Raw genomic sequence first — 18948 nt, forward strand, 5'->3', positions numbered from 1 at the left:
GGGCTCCTGCCTGGAAGGATAAAAACATTCTCTAGTTGGACCTAGAACTCATCCAGGCTGCAGCCAAGGCTATTTCCAGGCTGCTGTCACATCCAGTCCCTGCTCCTGTCAGAACCACATCCCAGGACGGGGCTGATGCTCCTGTGACAATTTGCCATCCCATCCCAAGATGGGAGCCCTGCCCTGCTGGAGCAATCCAGGCAGGATTTGGCCACAGGCAGCTGGCTCCTGCCTGTGCTCTTCATGAATCTGGACCCACCACCTCCCTTCCCAGCCAAACCTGGAATGCTCTGGCAGTGGGCACAGCCCTCCTGGACAAACCCGCTGCCAGAGCTTTCTCCCGGGATGCTGCTGGACAGGATCCCCCCTTGCCCCTGGAGCTGCAGCACCCCGCTCCCTTCCTGAGACAGCCAAGGGCCTCCCCCACCCCACATTTTACCAGCAAGGAGAGATGACCCAAACTCTCACTCTGGAGAAACCTTGGGATATTTCCCCTCCTTGCCCCTTGCCTCCAGCATAGCAGGAGCAGGGCTGAGGGAAGCTCCCCAGGCTCTCCATTGGGAGCTCCAGCACCTGGACCCAGGCAGGGTCACACCCTGAATTTATCAGGAACAAACACAGCACCAACACCCAAGGAAATTAAACATCAGTTCACAGCTCCAGCTGGATCACAGAGCCCAGCATGGAGCTGGACTGAGAGCAGGCAGAAGTGATCTGAGGGGATGGATCCCACCCAGGAAATGGGGAATGTCGGCTCCAGGTGACAACAGACAACCCCTGTGCAGGGCTGGAGCTGTGCTGAGCACAGATCCCTTTTCCAGAGGCAGGGAGAGAGCCAGGGGAGTGGCTCAGCCCACGGAAGGCTGCCGGGCCAGCAAGAACACAACACACAGAGGCTGCAGGAGGAGGGTTTATTGAAATAGAAGTGTGTATAAATAATCCTGTTCCTTTCCCAAAGCAGACGCAGCCAGTCCCAGCCAGGCTCTGTTGGTGCCTCAGCCCCACTGCAGGTTGGGGGGCACCGGCCACCCCCCGGGTGGGGGGGCCTGCAGGGATGGGGGCAGCTCCTGCACTGGTGGCCAGCCCAGAGGGTACTGGAATGGTGCTGGTTTCTCAAGAAGAGCACTGTGAGGGGAGATGGAAAGGGATGAGGTGAGAAGCCGTGTGTCAGTCTGACACCAAGGCCATGCTGGGGGCTGGGCTTCCCTGTGCCCCCTCCAGTAGTCCCCAAAAAGAAGGGGCCAGCAGAGGAGGGTTTTGGTTATCACCAAATGGGTTCTTTCACCCTCCCCATCCCAAATCCAGCACCAGAACAGCTGTGTGATCATTCCAGCGTATCCAAGCAGCCTAACACAGTGTGTGCCTGTGAAAACTCAGGTGGGAACACTGAGGTGAGGGGGTCTGGGCTGGGGGGAGCAGCACAGCCCCCTGAGAGGGGCTCAGCAGGCATAGCTGCCAGGTGCTGGGAGCAGGGCTGGTCCCAGCCCCTCCATCCCCACTCCTCACACAGCTGAGTTGGAAGAACAAACAAAACCAGCAGCTGTTTCTTTCTGAGCAGCCCAAATCCCAAGCCAGCTGTGCACTTCCCAAAGGACAAGGACCCCTCGGAAACGGAGGAGCTGCCAAAGCAGCAGGGTGTGTGCACCAGAGGACCCTTCAGCAGAGGGAAGAGGCTTCTCCCTCACCCCATGGTCTGGGAATCACTCTGGCCCTGCCCCTCTCTTCAGCTTTACTGGTTGACGCTTCTGCAAACACCACACTGGGATGAAGAAGTGCAGGAGCAAGAACCATCTCTCCCTTGCCTCCAGCTTGACCAGGGCACGTTTAAATTCATGGGAAACGTACCTTTTCCATTAATTCCCAAGTGCAGGAAGCTCATTTGTTCTCTCAAACAAACCCCTGACAGCAACCTTGCAGCTTCTCAGGCCTCTACCTCCAATCCTGATGAATCTTTTTAATTGTTATGCCAGAAGAAATCTAATCAAACTCCTTTACATAACCCCAGGGAGAAGCAGCACCCTCCTCTCCCTGCGGGGCCGTGGCCGAGAGCCAACTACAGGAGTAGTTTTCCAGGAGTGTTTTCCAGGCAACTAACACAGAGCAAAGTCACTTGGCTCAAGGTTTATCCCCTCAGTGGGGATTCTCCAGAGCTCAGGATGAGGCAGGACCATGAGGACACACACCAGCCCCTCTGGGCAGGGATATTTGGTGTCATCCCCCCAGCACTGAGGCTCAGGCACATGGTGCATATGGAGCAGAGGGAATGCTGCAAGGTGGAGCCATCACCTAATGAGCATTTCCTGAGCAGCAGGAGTGATCAATAGGCAGGATGCTGCCTGGGTACTCACTTCCCTGGGGTCTCATGAGCTACAAGTGCTCTATCAAAGGTTTACCTACAGCTGGAGCATTCTCAATAGCTGTCCCACAGGGATTCTCCAGTGGCCAGCAAGATCAAGAATATTTCCTTTCTGAAGGTGTTAATGGGATCCCTCTCCTCTACCCACTTCCACACTCATGGAACTTGTGACATCTCAGAAGCTTTGAGGCCTTGAACCCTTTTCTGATGTAAATCTGCGCTCTACGTTTCCTTTGGAAATTGGTAAAAATCAATCCCATGAAATGTGGGGCTGGAGGGCACAAGGGGAGCACAGAGTTGATCAAGAGAGGCTTTGGCAAGGCTGGAGAGAAGAAGGAAAGTTCCAATAGTTGGTGTTTAATTCCTGTAGCAGATGGTTTCTGAGCCTGCAGGGACAGAGAGGCTGGAAAAAGAGCAACAATCCTGGAAATTTGTTTTGTGCATCTATGGAGGCAGCAGGGACCAAGTTCTGAAGGTCTGAACATTCCTCTGGGTATGACCAAGTAGTTCTGAAAGTCTGGAAATTCCTCTGGGAATAGAGATGGCTATCTTCTGTAAGAGCTGATCCACCCCATGTTCCAGGGATTCACAGGCAAGACAAACAAAATGGGGCAAGTGAAGTGTAGGGGACAGGAATGTGGGCACCTCTGCAAGGCCAAGGGCAGCCGAGCTGAGGGACAGAACAATCCCAGAGTAACAAGCTCAGACAAGCATCAGAAGGAAGCTCCTGCCCAGTCCAAACACGGAGAGGACGGGAACAAACAGAGAAAGAACAGAAGAGAGATTTGGCACCTGCCCAAATGTCATCCCATTAAGCCTGCGGCACAGTCAGGTGAGCGAGGAAACAGCCGGCACCCGAATCCGAATGGATCCTGTGAGGAGGAGCCAATTCCACCCTCCCTGGCAGGCAGGGGATGGGGGAGCTGTCAACAGATGAAAGCAGGCTCCTGACACTGAAGCCTGGGCATTAATGAGCCAGCACGGCAGCGGCTCTGTCCTTCCAGGTATGTCTGTGCACTCTGCAGAGAGCAAGGGGCAGCCCTCTGCTGTGGCTTGTTCCCAAAGGGTGTCCCCTGGCAAACAGGGACACCTGTGCAGACATCCCTGCACAGGTGGGGCAGGTAGGGCTGCGTCCACACACGTGTCCCTCACGAGCGCTGGCTGGGGGTGTTGGGACCTCTGATGCCCTGCACCCTCCCCTATCCCAGTCCTCCTGTGGGATCCCCCTCTGCATCCACACCTGGATGATCCCCAGTACCCAGTACCTGCTACTCTGAGCTGCGCTCAGCCTCTGGGCTCTCTTGTCCAGCCAGTCCTCAATGGTGCCAGGTGGGATATCTGCTCCCTCCCTCTGCAGCTCCTTCAGCCTCTTCTCCCCTGCTTGAGAGAAAGATTGAGATCACAGAGGGCTGGATCAGAGGGAGGGCCATGAGAGAAAGGGCCACCAGACTCTTGTTCTTTCACTCCATTAAACCTGCTGCTCATTACCCTGCACAGTTTCACAGGGTGGAGAGTGTGCACCATGCCTGGGCAGCCCTTCCTCCTCCCCTGCCCTCCTGCCATCTGATGCTTGGAGTCATCATTGGTGACAGCTGCAGCCAGGCAGAGCAGGGGACAAGAGCTAGACCAGCACGGTGGCAGTTTGGGCACTGAGGGGAGTCTGACATCTCCCCCCGGGGCAGATCACCCTCATCCTTGCTTGGAACAGCCTTGGCTGGCCCTGAGCCGTTTCCAGAGCTGTGTCCCTCCAACTGGCAGCAGCAACTGTGCCACCTCTGCCCCATTAGGTAGAAATGACAGGGACAGGGTCCGGATCGATGCAGCCTTGGCAGCCCGGGAGAGTCTGAACAGTTCCGGGTGCGTGTTCCAGCCAGCAGACAGATCCCAGAGCTGCTGTCAGGGCTGCTTAAGGAGCTCCCTGCCTGATGTGTCCCCAATCCCTGCACAGCCCAGGCAGAGCTGTCACCAGCCCAGGGGCAGAACCAGGGCAGAGAGAACCAGGGGACAATTTCTTGTATTTAGAACCTGGAAGGGTTTGGCTGGAAGTCACCTCAAAGCTCATCCTGTCCCACGCCCTGCCACAGTCAGGGACACCTTCCACTGTCCCAAGCCCTGTCCAACCTGACCTTGGACCCTCCCAGGGATCCAGGGGCAGCCACAGCTTCTCTGGGCACCCTGTGCCAGGGCCTCGCCCCATCAGAGGGAAGTATTCTTCCATAAATCACAGAATTACAGAATCAATCAAGTTCAAGAGAGATCATTGAGTCCAACCTATACCTAACCTAAATGTCCCCTCTTTCAGTTTGAACCCATTACTCCTTGTTCCATTTCTCATGGTGGTTAGGAACGAGGAAAGAAACCAGTAGGAAACCTCTGCTGTTTACTGAATCAAGATTTCAACCCCTCCAATCACTCTGGAAGGGCTGTGTGGGCAGATGCCCACAGGCATCCCCTGGGAAGAAGGGCACGGAGCCAGCGTGGCACAAACCCACAGCTGCCCAGTTAGCAAAGCTCCCTATTCCCCTGCAGCTGCAGGGAGGGAGCTGGTGCTGAACAGGTCTAGCAGGAGTCCTGACACAGCCACACTGTTGCCAGCATATCAGGGATGAGGACATGTTCCCAGCAATCCCAGCTCCAGCCTAGTGGAGACTTCCCACCTAACAGAACAGGGAACTCAGAAAACCAAATACTGGTGACAATAAAAAGGAAGCAGAGGCAGCTGCGTGTCATTCCTTTAGCCCTGCTCGTCCATCCTTCTGGGGGATCCCTGACGCCATTTAGGGATCAAGGCACCTGCAGCTGTGCCCCTCAGGAGCCTGCTTCACACCCACCTGCCATATGTCACATGTTTTAAGGAAAATATTATACCTTTGCAGACAGGGTGTGAAATTAATAGTGCTTGGGCAGAGTGAAGGATCACTTCATCCTACTGGGTGGCAACCAATTATTCATCTGCCTGTTGAATACTAAATCAGGATGGCAAGGATGTGCTACACAATGAGCAGCCAGATGGATAATTTGTCATCCAGCCTTTTCAGCTGCTGCTGCTGGGCGGGGTGACGATGTGCCCAGTGCCACCACAGAAAGCCCGCTGTGGTCCGGCTGCTGCTCTGAGCCCACTGAGAAGGTTGGAGACAGCAATGTTCCAGTCTCCTACAGTTGTTCCCAAGGATCAAAGCCCCAGCAGAGCTACCAGCAACCCAACCAGCTGGCCAGGTGAGGAAATGGGGAGGCAAGAAGCTCAGCCTGGAGAGCTGGGCACTGCTCAGGGTTAGACTCATCTGGCAAACTTGAGCACCTTATTTCCCTTTGTTCCATGTTCTTCTACCTCCTGAGCACACCGCACCTCAGCAAGGGGACAGACAAGCAGTGTCTATGAGAAGCTTCGATGAGGCAGGGAAGAAAATCATGGAGAATCTCTCCAACCTCTCTGTACCACTGCGATTTCCTCTTCATCCAACTCCCAGCCCCAACAGAGAATAGAGCATAAACAGTCCAAGCTTCTCTGTTCAGAGCAGGAAGCCCCAAGGTACCATACCAGGGATGGAGTAGCCACAACTCATGGTCCCAAGCCAGAAAAGTTCACTGGATGCTGTGGAACCACTCTGGATTCACACTGCCCCAAATGAGGCCCCAGGTATCCACATTAGAAAGACATCCAGCTGTCTCCCTGTTCTCACAGCTCCAGGAGCTGCTGCTCCGGAGCAGTCCAAACCTCAGGCTCAAAAATATGGCAGCAGGGACAGGCAGCTCTCCAGCTCTGCTCACCTTGATGACGTCCATGTCCCTCCTCTGGAGCACACACATCCCATCCAGGGACCACCAAACACACCCTGAAACTGGAAATACTCCCTGAATGCCAACAGCTACTCCAAGAAGTAGCTCTGAAAGGCCTTTACCAGTCCTTGCCCTCCACACATGCCCGTGCAGCTGGACAGGTGTGAAGGTGCTTCCCCCCTCCTCCTCCTCACTGTGGTGTTTGCTTCAAAGTCTAATTACAGCCAACTGAAAGAGCATCTGTAGTTGTGAAGTACCTCTAATGATGCCAGAGCAGGGCCCACATTTATCTTCTCTCCTCATGGGTTTTATTCTTGACAAAGGCACTGCTGTGTGAGAGATGGAACCCGCCAGTACTTGCTGGGGGGTCACCCAGCAAGGCAATGCACAGGAAATCCCTCAGCTCCCACCCAGCAAAGAGATACACATGAATCACAGAATCACAGAATAATGAGGTTGGAAGAGACCTCTAAGATCATCAAGTCCAACTTATGCCTTAACACCTCAACTAGACTATAGCACCAAGTGCCATGTCCAGTCTTTTTTTAAACACATCCAGAGATGGTGACTCCACCACCTTCCTGGGAAGACTATTCCAGTGCTTTATTATTCTTTCAGTGAAAAATTTTTTCCTAATATCTAACCTGTACCTTCCCTGACGTAGCTTGAGACTGTGTCCCCTTGTTCTGTCAGTTGCTGCCCGGTGGAAGAGACCGACCCCACCTGTCTGCAGCCTCCCTTCAGGAAGTTGTAGAGAGCAATAAGGTCACCTCTAAGCCTCCTCTTCTCCAGGCAGCTTCTCCCTCAGCTGCCTCCCTGGTGGATGATGTGGAACCCCAACTCCTCCAGAGCACACAAACAGCACCAGAGCACAGCTGAGATGAGGCTGAGGAGCCCCTGCAACTGGAGAAGCTAAACAAGTAACCGCCCTGCAGCCCAGTGTAAGCGCTCCTCCCGCTCCCCGCCCAGTTAAACCAGTGGACTCCAGCAACCTCGTGGACATCCTGCAAACACTCACCAGCTGTGGCCTCCTCTGGCAGCCCTGGCTGGCTGGAGCCATCAGAGCCCAGCCAGGTCGATCCTGCCTGCACCAGGGACACGGATTAGCGGGGAGCCAATAACTCTGAGCAAGGAGATGGCAATTTGACAGTGACTTTTCCTGACATGACTGTACTTAAAATGACAGCCTGGAAGTGTCTGGCTGATGAATGATGCAGCAGATGCAGAAGGCTAATGCTTTGATGGGGGAACAGCTGGGAATATGAGCTCCCTCCCTGCTGAAGGTGTAAACTGTTGCTTCTTGATGAGGATATTCTACAGGGTGCAGAGATGCTGATGCCAAAGTAGGCCAGGCTCCAAGCTGTTCTAGAACATGGAATCATCCAGAAATTTTCCTACTTAACCCACAAAACTTACACAAACGACAGGGTGAGCTTTCAACATTAAAAAGGCCAAATGTTAAGGATAATGTCACGTTTCCTTTGGCTGTGATAAAAATACTTCATTATCAAGGTGAGTTCACGGACACGGAGCTAGCAATGCCAAATACTCACAGGGACTCAGGGACAGGTTCAATATTTACATGATAAAAAAAGTGTCATCATGGTTTAGATGGGTTAAAAAAAAGTCAGACAAGGCCTTGCCAGCACCAGAGCTGAGGAAAAGGGGGTTAAGCAGTACTGTGGGCCCATCAGGAAAGCATCCCCCACCAGCCTGGCCACCCCCAGCATGGTCTCCCCAGGCTTGAGAAGGCTCTGGAGCTTCCAGCCTCTCAGCTCATTTCAAATTCCTGATGACCCCTGCCTCCAAAGCTGCCAAAATCTCCCAGCTGGGTCAGTGAGAGGCAGCCTGGTCCAGATTGCTCCAGTCCCACTGGCTGTGGCTTGGGATGGCTCATGGCTCAGAGATCCTGAGACTGAGAGTGGGAATGCATGTGGGACATTACTGATGGAGGATCCCGTGTGAATTACACACCCTGCCACTAATAGCTTGCCCTCAACTCTACCCTCCTCAGCCCCAGCACCAGAGACAAGGGTGCTTTGGCAACTGAAGGAGTGCTGGGATGTCCCCATGACTCACCAGACAGTGTCTGATCCTTCCATCCTGTCTGTTACAGGCTGTCCCTCTCCTCCACCAAATCCTGCACCAGCCTTTCCCTGCAACTCTCTGATCAGAGTTGGAGTCTGTGTGATACACAAAGCCACACCAGGTGAGCAGGATTGAACTCTCCTACCAAGCACCCCCTGTCCCCTGGCCATTGTTCCTTCAGGGCTAATTGGTAAATGAAACGTTTGATTCCAGAACACAAATGCAAGGTTTCCCAGTAATCTCCCTGGAATTGGCTCTCAGCAGCCAATCCTGCACTTACACTGACCCATTTGACACAAGTCAATACTCAATAACAAGTGTAATTGGCAAGGAAAGCTGCCTGAGCGCAGAGGAGCTGCCAGCCCTTCCTGCTCTGCTCCAGAGAGCTCCCACTTCTCCTGCAGGAACAGCCAGTGCCTGGAAATGCTAGAGGTTCCTGTGCCTGCCACTCTGTGCACCCTCGGGAGCCCAGCAGAGGGGTCAGGGAGAGGCTCTGGCTGGAAGATGATTCTGGGAAGGGCTGGAGCACTCAGTCCCCATCCTGGCTTTATCAACTGCCGGTGGTGCTCAGAGATTGATTCAGAGTCACCTCGGGGGCTCTCACTGACTCAGCATGGCCTGGAATAGCTCTGTGCTGCCTGCCTGCCCCCCCCCAGCTCCCCTGAGCTCTTCCTCCCCAAACGGGATCCCTCCGAGGGCCAGGAGAGGCTCTGCCCCACGCACACCCCCCTCTCACATCCCACACTTCCAACACTTCAGCCTGGCTTCGCCAGACTCTTAGCAAAACAACAGCTGGCTCCAGTGAGGATGTGGGCATGGGAGCTGCTCCAAGCTGGGCTACACTGGGACACCAGGTTGGGGAAGGAATCCTTCTTCTCTGCTCCACACTCTGAGGCCACATCTGGGTGCTGTACCCAGTGCTGGGCTCCCCAGTACAGAGAAAATGGGCACAACCCAAAATCTGGGAATTTCTGTCAGGTATTTCTATTTAAATATTTAAAAAATTACACATTTTTATTATGAACCTAGTCAAACAGTGGATCAGGTCACCCACAGAGTCTCCAGCCTTGAGATATTCAAAATACAACTGGACGTGGCCCTGAGCATCCTGCTTGAGTTCACCCTGCTTCCAGCATGGTGAGGATTAGATGATCTCCAGTGGGGATTTCAGCCATTCCACGAGTTCTCACCAACACCTCACTCACACTTCCTGAAAGTGTCCAAGGCCAGGCTGGATGGGGCTTGGAGTAACCTGGTCTAGTGGAAAGCGTCCTTGCCCATGGCAGGCGTGGAGTGAGATGAGCTCTAAGATTCCTTCCCACCCAGCCCAGTCTGTGATTCTGTGATTTTCTTTAACCACTAAAGTAATGACTCCTATGGAGAAAACAGAGCTACCACCTCTTTTCCCTAAAAGAAAAGTAGTTCCAAGAATGGTAGTCCCAGAACGAGAAAGTTCAAAAGTGCTCTGCAGACTCCCAGCAGGGAGCAGCTGCCATCCACCCTCTGCCCACACTTCACTTCCATCCGAAGCCACCCAAGCAGAGGCTGTTTCTGGATCCAGGACCCCTTTCACAGCCAGACAGCAGGACAGCTCTTCCCACCAGCTCTTCCCACGGGTGGAAGCAGCAGCTCCCTTGGTAATAGCAGCAAGGTGGGGGGAAATCAAATCCATAAATTTAAGGGGACATGATGTACCAGTGCCCTCTGCTGCTGACAGTTTTTATTCCCTGACTGAACAAAACCCTGAGGGCTCAGGAAGGCCACTCCAAACTCTTGCTGCCAAGTGGTAACAGCACTGCTCAGCTCCAGGTTTGTGTCTGTGCCAGCAGCTCGAGAGCGGGGAGCATATGACAAACTGCAGCACTCCCAGGCTCACACAGCACTGCGAAGCAGGAGGGATTGGCTGGCTCCGTGCAGGCAGCAAGGGATCACAGCCTGCAGAACCCCTCACACCCCCCTGCACCAACTCTCCCTCCAAGGAGATCCTCAGACATTGCCTTGTTGGAGGACTCACCTTGAACCTGGGCACTCAGCTTCTCCAGGTCCTGCTCTGTCATGTGGGAAAATCTGCAGTTGGACCCAAAATCACACTGTCCTGGAATGAAATAGTGAGATTTGAAAATTCAGTTTCAAAATTCTCAAGATTAGATATTAGGAAATATTTCTTCACAGAATGGGTTGTAAAGCATTGGAATGGACTTTGTATGCCCAGAGAAGTGGTGCAGTCACCACCCCTGGAAGTGCTCAAAAAAGTCTGTGGATGTGACACCTGGGGACATAGTTTAATGATGAACATGGTGGTACTATATTGACATTTGGACTTGATGATCTTAATGGTCTTTTCCAACTTTAATCATCCTGGGAAGAGCCAGAGTCCCATGAGAACCACCCACAGGAGGTCCTTGTGCAAGCAAACCCTGGCTCCATCACACCTGGATGCCAGACACAGGCTCAAGCTCCTCCCTCCCACCTTGGGCTGGCTCTGGAGGGAGCTGTGAGAGCCCAGGCACTTCTTTCCACCTTAGAACTCCTCACCTGTTTGCAGAAACTTCCGACAAGGTTTCTTGGTCTGCTCTTCCTGCAGGATAGCAGCAGCATCTGGGAAGACAAGGGATGAACGCAGGTAAAGATCCTGGGCACAACAAAATCCCATCATGTCCAGTCCCAAACTAGTCAGGGAGCAGAAGGAAGCAGAGGGACGTGCAGGCAATGGTTTCACAGCCAGTTTAGCCCACTCCCACTGCACTCCTCAGGCTGGCACTAGCACACCTGGAACTGTGTGCTGAGACAGGTCAGAGCCACACACGAGGGCTTCATCTCTGAGACTGCCCGATTCAGCAGCATCATGTGCTCAAACTGCTGGCACACAGAGTGTATAAACCATCAGTGCTGATTTATTTTCTCTTCCCACTCCCCCCCACTCCACACCCATCACCTCCCCAGTCCCAGGAAGGGAGTGGCAGACAGCTGGAGCACCCACCTCGGAATAAGTCGTACCAGACTCTCTTAGCTCGGAGATGCTGCACTCCATTGAGGTGTTTCTTCCTGTTGTGCAGGTTGTCCTGGAAGGACCTGTCACAGTAGTCACAGAAGTACCTTTTGCCCATCTCTCTCCTGGCAGAACAGCATCAGCATGTCCTCAGGTCATCAGGCAGCTCCTCGGCGCCCAGCCATGGGAATGGAGGATCCAGGATTTACAGTGCCTGCTTCCAAAGGAGGAGAACTCAAATCACTTAGGGCTGGCAGACAGAGAAAGAGGTGAGACCCAACAGTTTATATTCCTGTCCATCACAGGCTGCTGGGGCAGGATCTGCTGCCTGTACATGGGAAAAAGGGCCTGATCTGCATTTATCACTGTCACCCAAAGCAACAACAGCTCTGCTGGAAGGATTCTCCTTCCCTGAGCTCAGAGCACAGAAAACAGGGAGCCACAGGCTCCAGGGAAGGTGCAGCACAAACCATCCAAGGTGCAAACAGGAGGAGCTGGAGGTCCTGGGGACTTTTGACCACAACCTCCACAAGCTGATACAAAAGAGGAAGGAAACTTCCCCGTGTCCATCTCTGCAAGGTAAGGAAGAAACTCAGCAAAGCTCATTTTATCCTCAAAGATAAAACAGGAACCAATCTCACCCGTCCTGCAGGTGGGAAGCTGCATTACAAACACTACAGGACATATTTCCTACAATCCACTGAGCCACCTGTTTTTTCCTAGACATCATGGATTGCTCTCCTCATCCCCATCAGCCTAAGACACCAAGTTGTGTCTGCGCTGAGTACAGCACTAAGATCACAACAGAATTTGGGAGCTCCCACCTGTGCTGGGCCTGCCACTGTCAGTGCAGGCGAGATCAGCTTGTGTTTTATCCTTCAGGCACCTGTCCCCATCAGATATCCCTGCTGGAGGTGCAACAAACACGCTGAAGGAGCTGCAAGCTCTCTCCTGAGGGATATAAAGGTGTCTGATGAATGGCAAAGATGGATGGACTGGGAGATAAAGTCCAAAAGCAATCCTCCAGGTTTTGACACTTTGACAGTCGAATGCATTTAAAAAGTGGCACAGAGACCAGCATAAGAAATAAAGATTTTATAAATAAAACGGGTCCAGAATCAATCACAGCCCCCTGGCCAATTGCTCTGGCTCAGCACAAAGAGCAGAGCACCAAGCAACCCCTCAGAGCCTGGCATGCCCAGCTCAGGCAGGGCTGCCAAGCCTCCTGCCAGACATCCATCCCAGCAGGAGCAGCAGCACCACATTCCCTTCCCTCCCCTGCTTCAAAATCAAACCCCTGGAAATCTCTGAGGCCTCACACCTCAAGTTAAAGCAAAGCTGCACTCCATGGGAAGACCTGAGATTTTTAAAATTGGATTAAAAACCTGCACACTGGAGGTAAAATGTTCAGATATTCCAAGTGAACTGGAAATCTCGTGTTGAGGTTCCTTCCTGGGGGAGGGGGGGGGGGGTGAGGGCTGACCATGCCCCAGTCATGTGTGCTGGGACCCCAAATCCCCCATGCCCTGGGCTGATCCCAACTCAGCTCTGCAGGGCTTGAGGTCTGAAATCGTCCTCCTCCAGCCCAGGAATCCAAACCCAAGCGCTGCTTAATGAGCACAGAGCCATAAATTCCCTCATCCTTTGCATCCCTGAGTTTTGCAGCCAGGTTTGCAGCACTGTGGTGAGGCTGCTGGAATTCAGGGGGAACAATGCTTTTAAATACTGAAAAATCCCTGTTCCACATGTTATTCCACAGACTCCCAAAGTTCCTGGTGACACAAAAATCTCCCTGTCTCAGCTGCTGGCTCCTGCACTCCATCTCTGCAGAAGAGAATGCTGCAGACAGGGAAAACAAATGAGATTCTGCAGTGGTCCCACACAAGTTTCCAGAGATCTCCCAGGGAATTCTGCCTGCGGAAGCCCAGCAGCAGCCAGCCTTTGAAATAGTATTTCAAACTTTCTCTTTCATCACTCCAACAGCAATAATTGCAGAAGCTCCTTCCCCCTCCTCCCCAGACAACCAGGGCAGAAAGCTCCTACAGACTCCAGACAGCCAGATCCCACATCCCACGGCTGCCTGCTCCCAAATTCTCCAAGCAATTCCCATTGCAGGGGACAGACAGATTGTAAAAAGCAATTTGAGAAGTATCAGATTCTCCCTGAGACCTTCCCCTTCAGTGAGTTTACCCAACACTTATCCCCATCTTTTCAAGGATTCCACTGCATGGATACCTTGCTGGCTTCTGCCAACTCTGCAACACCAGCACTTCCCAGCACTCCGTGAGTCCAGAGGAGTAAAAAGCTGCTTCTGAGCAGCACCAACCTATTTCCATCTCCCCAAACGGCTCCAGCAGTAAACAAAGAGCATTATTCAACTGAAAACAGAGATGGCTCCTAATTAAATCCATCTTAGTCATTATGAAATAAAGTAAATGTAGCTGTTCTGTAAAGAACTGCCTCAGCCTAGCCGTTTCCTCCTCGCAGCATCTCCAGCCCCTGATTTGCAACTGAATCAGGGCACTCAGACCTGGCTCACCGCAGCCATGAATGCTTCCAGCCAGGCTTTGTGCCAGCTTAAAAGTCCTCCCGAATAAATGCAAATTAAAAATTAAAAAAAAAACCAAAACCAACAACCCAGGGCTTTATGTCGTATGAAAGTGTAACAGCAATGCTGTGCTGTGTCTCCTGGAGCCCTGCTGGTGAGCAATACCCTGGTGTGAGGCACCTCGAAGGTGACAGAGAGAGGCTTGGGACAACTCTAGCTAAGATATCCTGGGCACCATCCCATATTTTCCCTCCTCCAACTGCTGCCAGAACACTCCACGCTGCTCTGTACCAGCTGCAGATTTTATCTCGGACTCTCCGGGGCGTTTCACCGGGCAGAGGGAGGAAGGTGACCCCGGAAGGGGCACAGACTCCTCTGTGTCCGGGGGAGCTGCTGCTCTCCACACCAGCCCCGGGAGGTGCTGCTGGGCCCTGACCTCAATTTCCTGCTTTCTCACAGCCGGGCTCGGGGCCATTCCAGCCACTTCGGATACCCAGGCAGATGTGAATTAATTAAATCCAAGTGTCAGGCTTCTTATACTCAGCTGCTCAGATCTGCAGGGAGACTTGGAATGGCAGCAGAGTCTGCCAGCAGCTTCCCAATGACAGAGGCACAGATACTGCTTTCCATTCCACCCAGAGGAACCATGCAATCATGGAATGATTTGGTTGGAAGGGACATTAAAGCCCATCCAGTGCCACCTCTGCCATGGGCAGGGACACCTTCCACTGTCCCAGGCTGCTCCAAGCCCTGTCCAACCTGGCCTTGGACACTTCCAGGGATCCAGGGGCAGCCACAGCTGCTCTGGGCACCCTGTGCCAGGGCCTGCCCACCCTCCCAGGGAACAATTCCTTCCCAATATCCCATCCATCCCGGCCCTCTGGCACTGGGAAGCCATTGCCCCTTGTTCTGTCAGAGAATCATGGAATGGTTGGGTCGGAAGGGACCTTAAAGCTCATCTCATTCCAACCCCTGCCACAGGTAGGGACAGCTTCCACTGGAAATCCAGACCTTGATTCAGGATCAACACCAACCTGACCACACACAAACCATCTTGGTGGCAACAATTAATGGGCAGCTGGGGGGATTTGTGTTAGATAATCCAGAGCAGTTACATTTGAAAACTAAAAATTAAGTTTTTCTGAGCTCTGCTCTTTGGTGACCAGGGTCAGAACCCGAGGAACAGCTGGAGCTGGGCCAGGGCAGGCTCAGGTTGGAGATCAGGGAAAGGTTCTTCCCCCAGAGGGTGCTGGCACTGCCCAGGCTCCCCAGGGAATGGGCACGGCCCCGAGGCTGCCAGAGCTCCAGGAGCCTTTGGACAGCGCTGCCAGGGATGCCCAGGGTGGGGCTGTTGGGGGTCTGGGCAGGGACAGGGGCTGGGCTGGGTGATCCTGTGGGTCCCATCCCATTTGGGGTTCCAAAGGGATAACACTACACAGGAATGTGCCAGGCACCTTCCAGGCTTCCAGAACAAGCAGAGGTCTTGTCTTAACCCAGAAAATCCCACAGATCCCCATAGTCTGCATGAGGGAAAAAATATGAATAAATCAGGAGAAATTTCTCTGCAGCCAGACCTTGTGCTACTTCTGAGGGGGTGAGACAAACAAAACAACAAAGCACTGTCACTTCAGGGTCTGCTCTGGAGCTTCGTGCAGATACTCATTTAACAACAGCCCTGTGGGAAACAGCCCCAGTGTTGGGATTCCCCTGTCCCGTGCCTGTCTGTTCTGCTTTCCTAAATCCAAATCTACCTCTCTCCTATGTGTGCTAGAGTCACCCCGGGGCTGGTCTGCTCTCACTGAGGTTAAAAAGAGAGAAACACAAAGAGAGGGCAGCAAATGGGAACGTTCCCACTTTTGTTCTGCCACATGGGGCCAGGTCCCATCCTCCTGAGCAGCTGTCACAGGGTGGGCAGGCTCTGGCACAGGGTGCCCAGAGCAGCTGTGGCTGCCCCTGGATCCCTGGCAGTGCCCAAGGCCAGGCTGGGCAGGGCTTGAAGCAGCCTGAGACAGTGGGAGGTGACCCTGCCCACGGCAGGGGTGGCACTGGATGAGCTTCAAGGTCCCTTCCAACCAAACCATTCCATGATTCATGAGCCCCACACCCCTCTCCCACTTCCCCGACGCCAATTACCTTTTGAAACCCCAAACTGCAGAAAACATCCCAAATCCCCTCCCACCCACCTTCCGGGGTCAGCTGAGGGCAGTGACCGCAGCCTCCTTCCTGTCCCTGTCACCCTTGGCCGGACACCCTGGCAGGGCATGGCAGGGCCGGGCTGGCCCGGGCTATCTCTGCCCCCTCAGCCCTCCCGCCCTGCTGCCCCCCGGCCCCAGCCCCGTCTGGGTCCCGCCGCAGCCACGGCCGGGCCGGTTTCACCGCACAGCCCCGGGGTTGCCCAGCGGAGGCCGCTGAGGACAAGGCGGGAGGGACGGGACGAGGAGAGCCTCACAGGGACCCCTCACAGGGACCCCCGGTACCCCCGCCACACTCACCCACGTCTGGCCAGGCCCGCGCCGCGCCGCGCCGCCTACAACTCCCACAACACCCTACGGCAACGGCGCATGCGCAGCTCACAAAAGTCACAGAGCACGGCCTACGACTTCCAGCATGCCCCGCGGGCGCTTAGCACTCCGTACAAATCACAGAGCACCGCCTACATCCCCCAGCAGCCCCTGCGGCGCGGCGCAGGCGCGGGGCGCGCAGACAAGATGGTGCTGCTGCGGCAGGTGTACGGGTCGCTGTTCCGCCGCAGCTCCACGTTCGCGCTGTCGATCGTGCTGGGCGCGGTGCTCTTCGAGCGCGCCTTCGACCAGGGCGCGGACGCGCTCTTCGAGCATCTCAACGAAGGGGTGAGGGCTGTGTAAGGCCACGCCGGGGCCACCCGGGCGCGGGCCCAGCGCTGAAGGTCAGGCCGGCCCCGCTGGGCCCCGCCCCGGCAGCCCCGGGCCCGGGGCTCGCTGAGGGTCAGCGCGGCTCGGCCGCGCCCGAGGGGCTCCGCGGCTGTCGTGGCGCTCGGTGGTTGGAGCTTCGGGGTGTCCTTCGGCTTCTCTGGTCGCTTGGAAGGGGCGTGAAAGGCAGGAGGGAGCGGGAGGAGGAAAAGGAGTTTATTTTGTGCTCCGTAGTCCCGCGGTTTGGGCGATCTGCCCGTGCCGGAGGAAGGGGATAAGGGCTGGTGGCCTTGGGTGTCCCCAGCGTGAACCGTGGGTAAAAGGGGTCAAGTCGTCCTTAGGTTCCTAAGCGCAGCAGTGACGGGATAATGACTGCAGGATACCGAGGCAGGCTTGGGGGAGACCTCAGAGCCCCATGCAGGGCCTACAGAGGCTCCAGGAGATGAGAAAATACTTTGGACAAGGGCCTGAAGTGACAGGACACAGGGAATGGCTTCCCAGTGCCAGAGGGCAGGGATGGATGGGCTATTGGGAAGGAATTGTTCCCTGGCAGGGTGGGCAGGCCCTGGCACAGGGTGCCCAGAGAAGCTGTGGCTGCCCCTGGATCCCAAGGCCACGATGGACAGGGCTTGGAGCAGCCTGGGACAGTGGAAGGCATCCCTGCCATGGCAGAGGTGACAGTGGATGAGCTTTAAGATCCATTCCAAACCAAAGTATTCCATGATTCCACGACTGTTCTGTGCATCCCTTATGTGCAGGAGCAGAACTGCCATCTCCAGTCTGGGTGGGAATTCAAGGCAGTGTCTCTGGGCCACTAATCCAGAGCAGAACAGGGGAAGGGGAATCTCTGCAGCTTCCTCCCTGTCCAGATTAGAAGCCAGGAGCCCCCATGTGCATCCCTGTGTCCCCCAGATCCTGTACAGGAGTCCATCACCACCTCCCCAGGCAGGATAATTTGCATTTTTCATTCTGTTATCCGAACCCCACTGAGAAGCTGCTTAAAACATCTTCATTTTTTTTCCCTCCTTGTTTTGCATGCAGAAACTGTGGAAACACATCAAGCACAAGTATGAGAACTGAGCAGCTCAGCAGCAGGAGCCAGCCTAGGGTGGCAAGAGGCACTGCAGGGATGGATTCAGCCTCCTGAAAATGGGAATGGATTGCTGATGGAACAACTCCAAGCCACCTACTGATATGATGTGAAGCCAGATGGACTCAAGGAGTTCTGCTGCTGTACTCCACTTACTGTGTTCAAATAAAACTCCTGGTCCTGTCTTGTGTCTGTGTGTTCACCTCACTCATCCTTTGCCCTCTCTGCCTCTTCCTTCTCTGGGAGGTGGAGAATCTTTAAGAACAGCCCTGAGTTCCAAAGCACTGTCAGGAATCACAACATCTTAAAATAGGTTTGAAAGCACTTAGACAGTTGTAGTTCCTGACAACCCTTGGCTTCTGCCTGGGAAGGGTGGGAAACTGTTTGCTGCTTCTGGTCTGCCCTCAGAAAAGGGCCTTAAAACCATTCACAGCAGCTTTTGTAGCTCAGCTGTGATGGAAGTTCCTGGCCTGGGGCCTTTCAGAGCTGCAGGTGCTGCTGCAGCCCTGCCCTAACAGAGGAGTGTGCTGTGCACTGCTGGGCTGAGAAGGGGGATCAGCTGGAACTTGCAGAGGTGATGTGGATTCCTTTCCTGATCATTCCTGTACCACCTGGCTCCTCCCATGGCTGGAGGAGCAGAAGTGATGTCAGGTTTGTGAGTCACACCTGCCTCCAGCCAACTGACCCAAGGGAAGGTGCTGGGAAAGGAGAGGGATCACTCAGTTCCCCCCAGGGACTGGCTCAGAGGAGTCATTGAATGGTTTGGATGGGAAAGAACTTTAAAAGATCATCTAGTTCCTCCTCCCTGAACCTTCTCTTGCCCTGAGCAGAGTCATTCCCTTCTCCCTGAGGAGCCCAGCCCTGCCTGACCCTGTCAAACACTTCTTTCTACATGGGAAGGGATATTTAGGCACTTTCTGGGGCAATGAATCAGTTAATTCCTTGGCTCTCAGGTGGCTGTAGGGAGATCTGGCTGAGTGACTCCTCTTCCCACTCTCCCACTCCAGCAGCCCCATCTCTTCCTCCTCGGTCCATTTTCACTAATCAGGAGGAATTTCAGCGTAGGCTGAGGCAGAGCCCATCAGAGCCAGTGCTCACAGCAGCTTTGTTGGGTTTGCAAATGAGTGCCAGGGGGGTAAAACATTTACTCTGAGAACACAATGAGCACTTAAACACTTGTGCTTAGTTTTGGAGCCAAACCCAACTACAGCT

General features: G+C 54.2%; 2 protein-coding genes across 4 annotated transcripts; one reads left to right on the forward strand and one right to left on the reverse strand.

Annotated features, from left to right (window-relative positions):
* Positions 1 to 892: 892 nt before the first annotated feature.
* On the reverse strand, positions 893 to 16327 carry ZMAT5 (zinc finger matrin-type 5). 3 transcript variants are annotated; one of them, XM_053994040.1, is made up of 6 exons: positions 16251 to 16327; positions 11202 to 11424; positions 10757 to 10819; positions 10236 to 10316; positions 3622 to 3736; positions 893 to 1125 (listed from the first exon to the last, which is right to left on the reverse strand). In XM_053994040.1, the coding sequence occupies exons 2-6, from the start codon at positions 11326 to 11328 to the stop codon at positions 996 to 998; spliced, it is 516 nt and encodes a 171-aa protein (XP_053850015.1). In that variant the 5' UTR covers positions 11329 to 11424; positions 16251 to 16327; the 3' UTR covers positions 893 to 995. The 3 variants fall into 3 exon arrangements, with proteins under 3 accessions (XP_053850015.1, XP_053850016.1, XP_053850017.1); XM_053994041.1 differs by having other exon boundaries at positions 11202 to 11427; positions 16251 to 16320; XM_053994042.1 differs by lacking the exon at positions 16251 to 16327 and having other exon boundaries at positions 3622 to 3733.
* Positions 16305 to 17920, forward strand: LOC128816422 (cytochrome b-c1 complex subunit 9). Its single transcript, XM_053994043.1, has 2 exons — positions 16305 to 16607; positions 17688 to 17920. Exons 1-2 carry the CDS (start codon positions 16320 to 16322, stop codon positions 17724 to 17726), a joined length of 327 nt encoding a protein of 108 aa, XP_053850018.1. The 5' UTR covers positions 16305 to 16319; the 3' UTR covers positions 17727 to 17920.
* Positions 17921 to 18948: the final 1028 nt, after the last annotated feature.

This window comes from Vidua macroura, chromosome 18, assembly GCF_024509145.1.
Source record: "Vidua macroura isolate BioBank_ID:100142 chromosome 18, ASM2450914v1, whole genome shotgun sequence".
Lineage (NCBI taxonomy): Eukaryota > Metazoa > Chordata > Aves > Passeriformes > Viduidae > Vidua > Vidua macroura.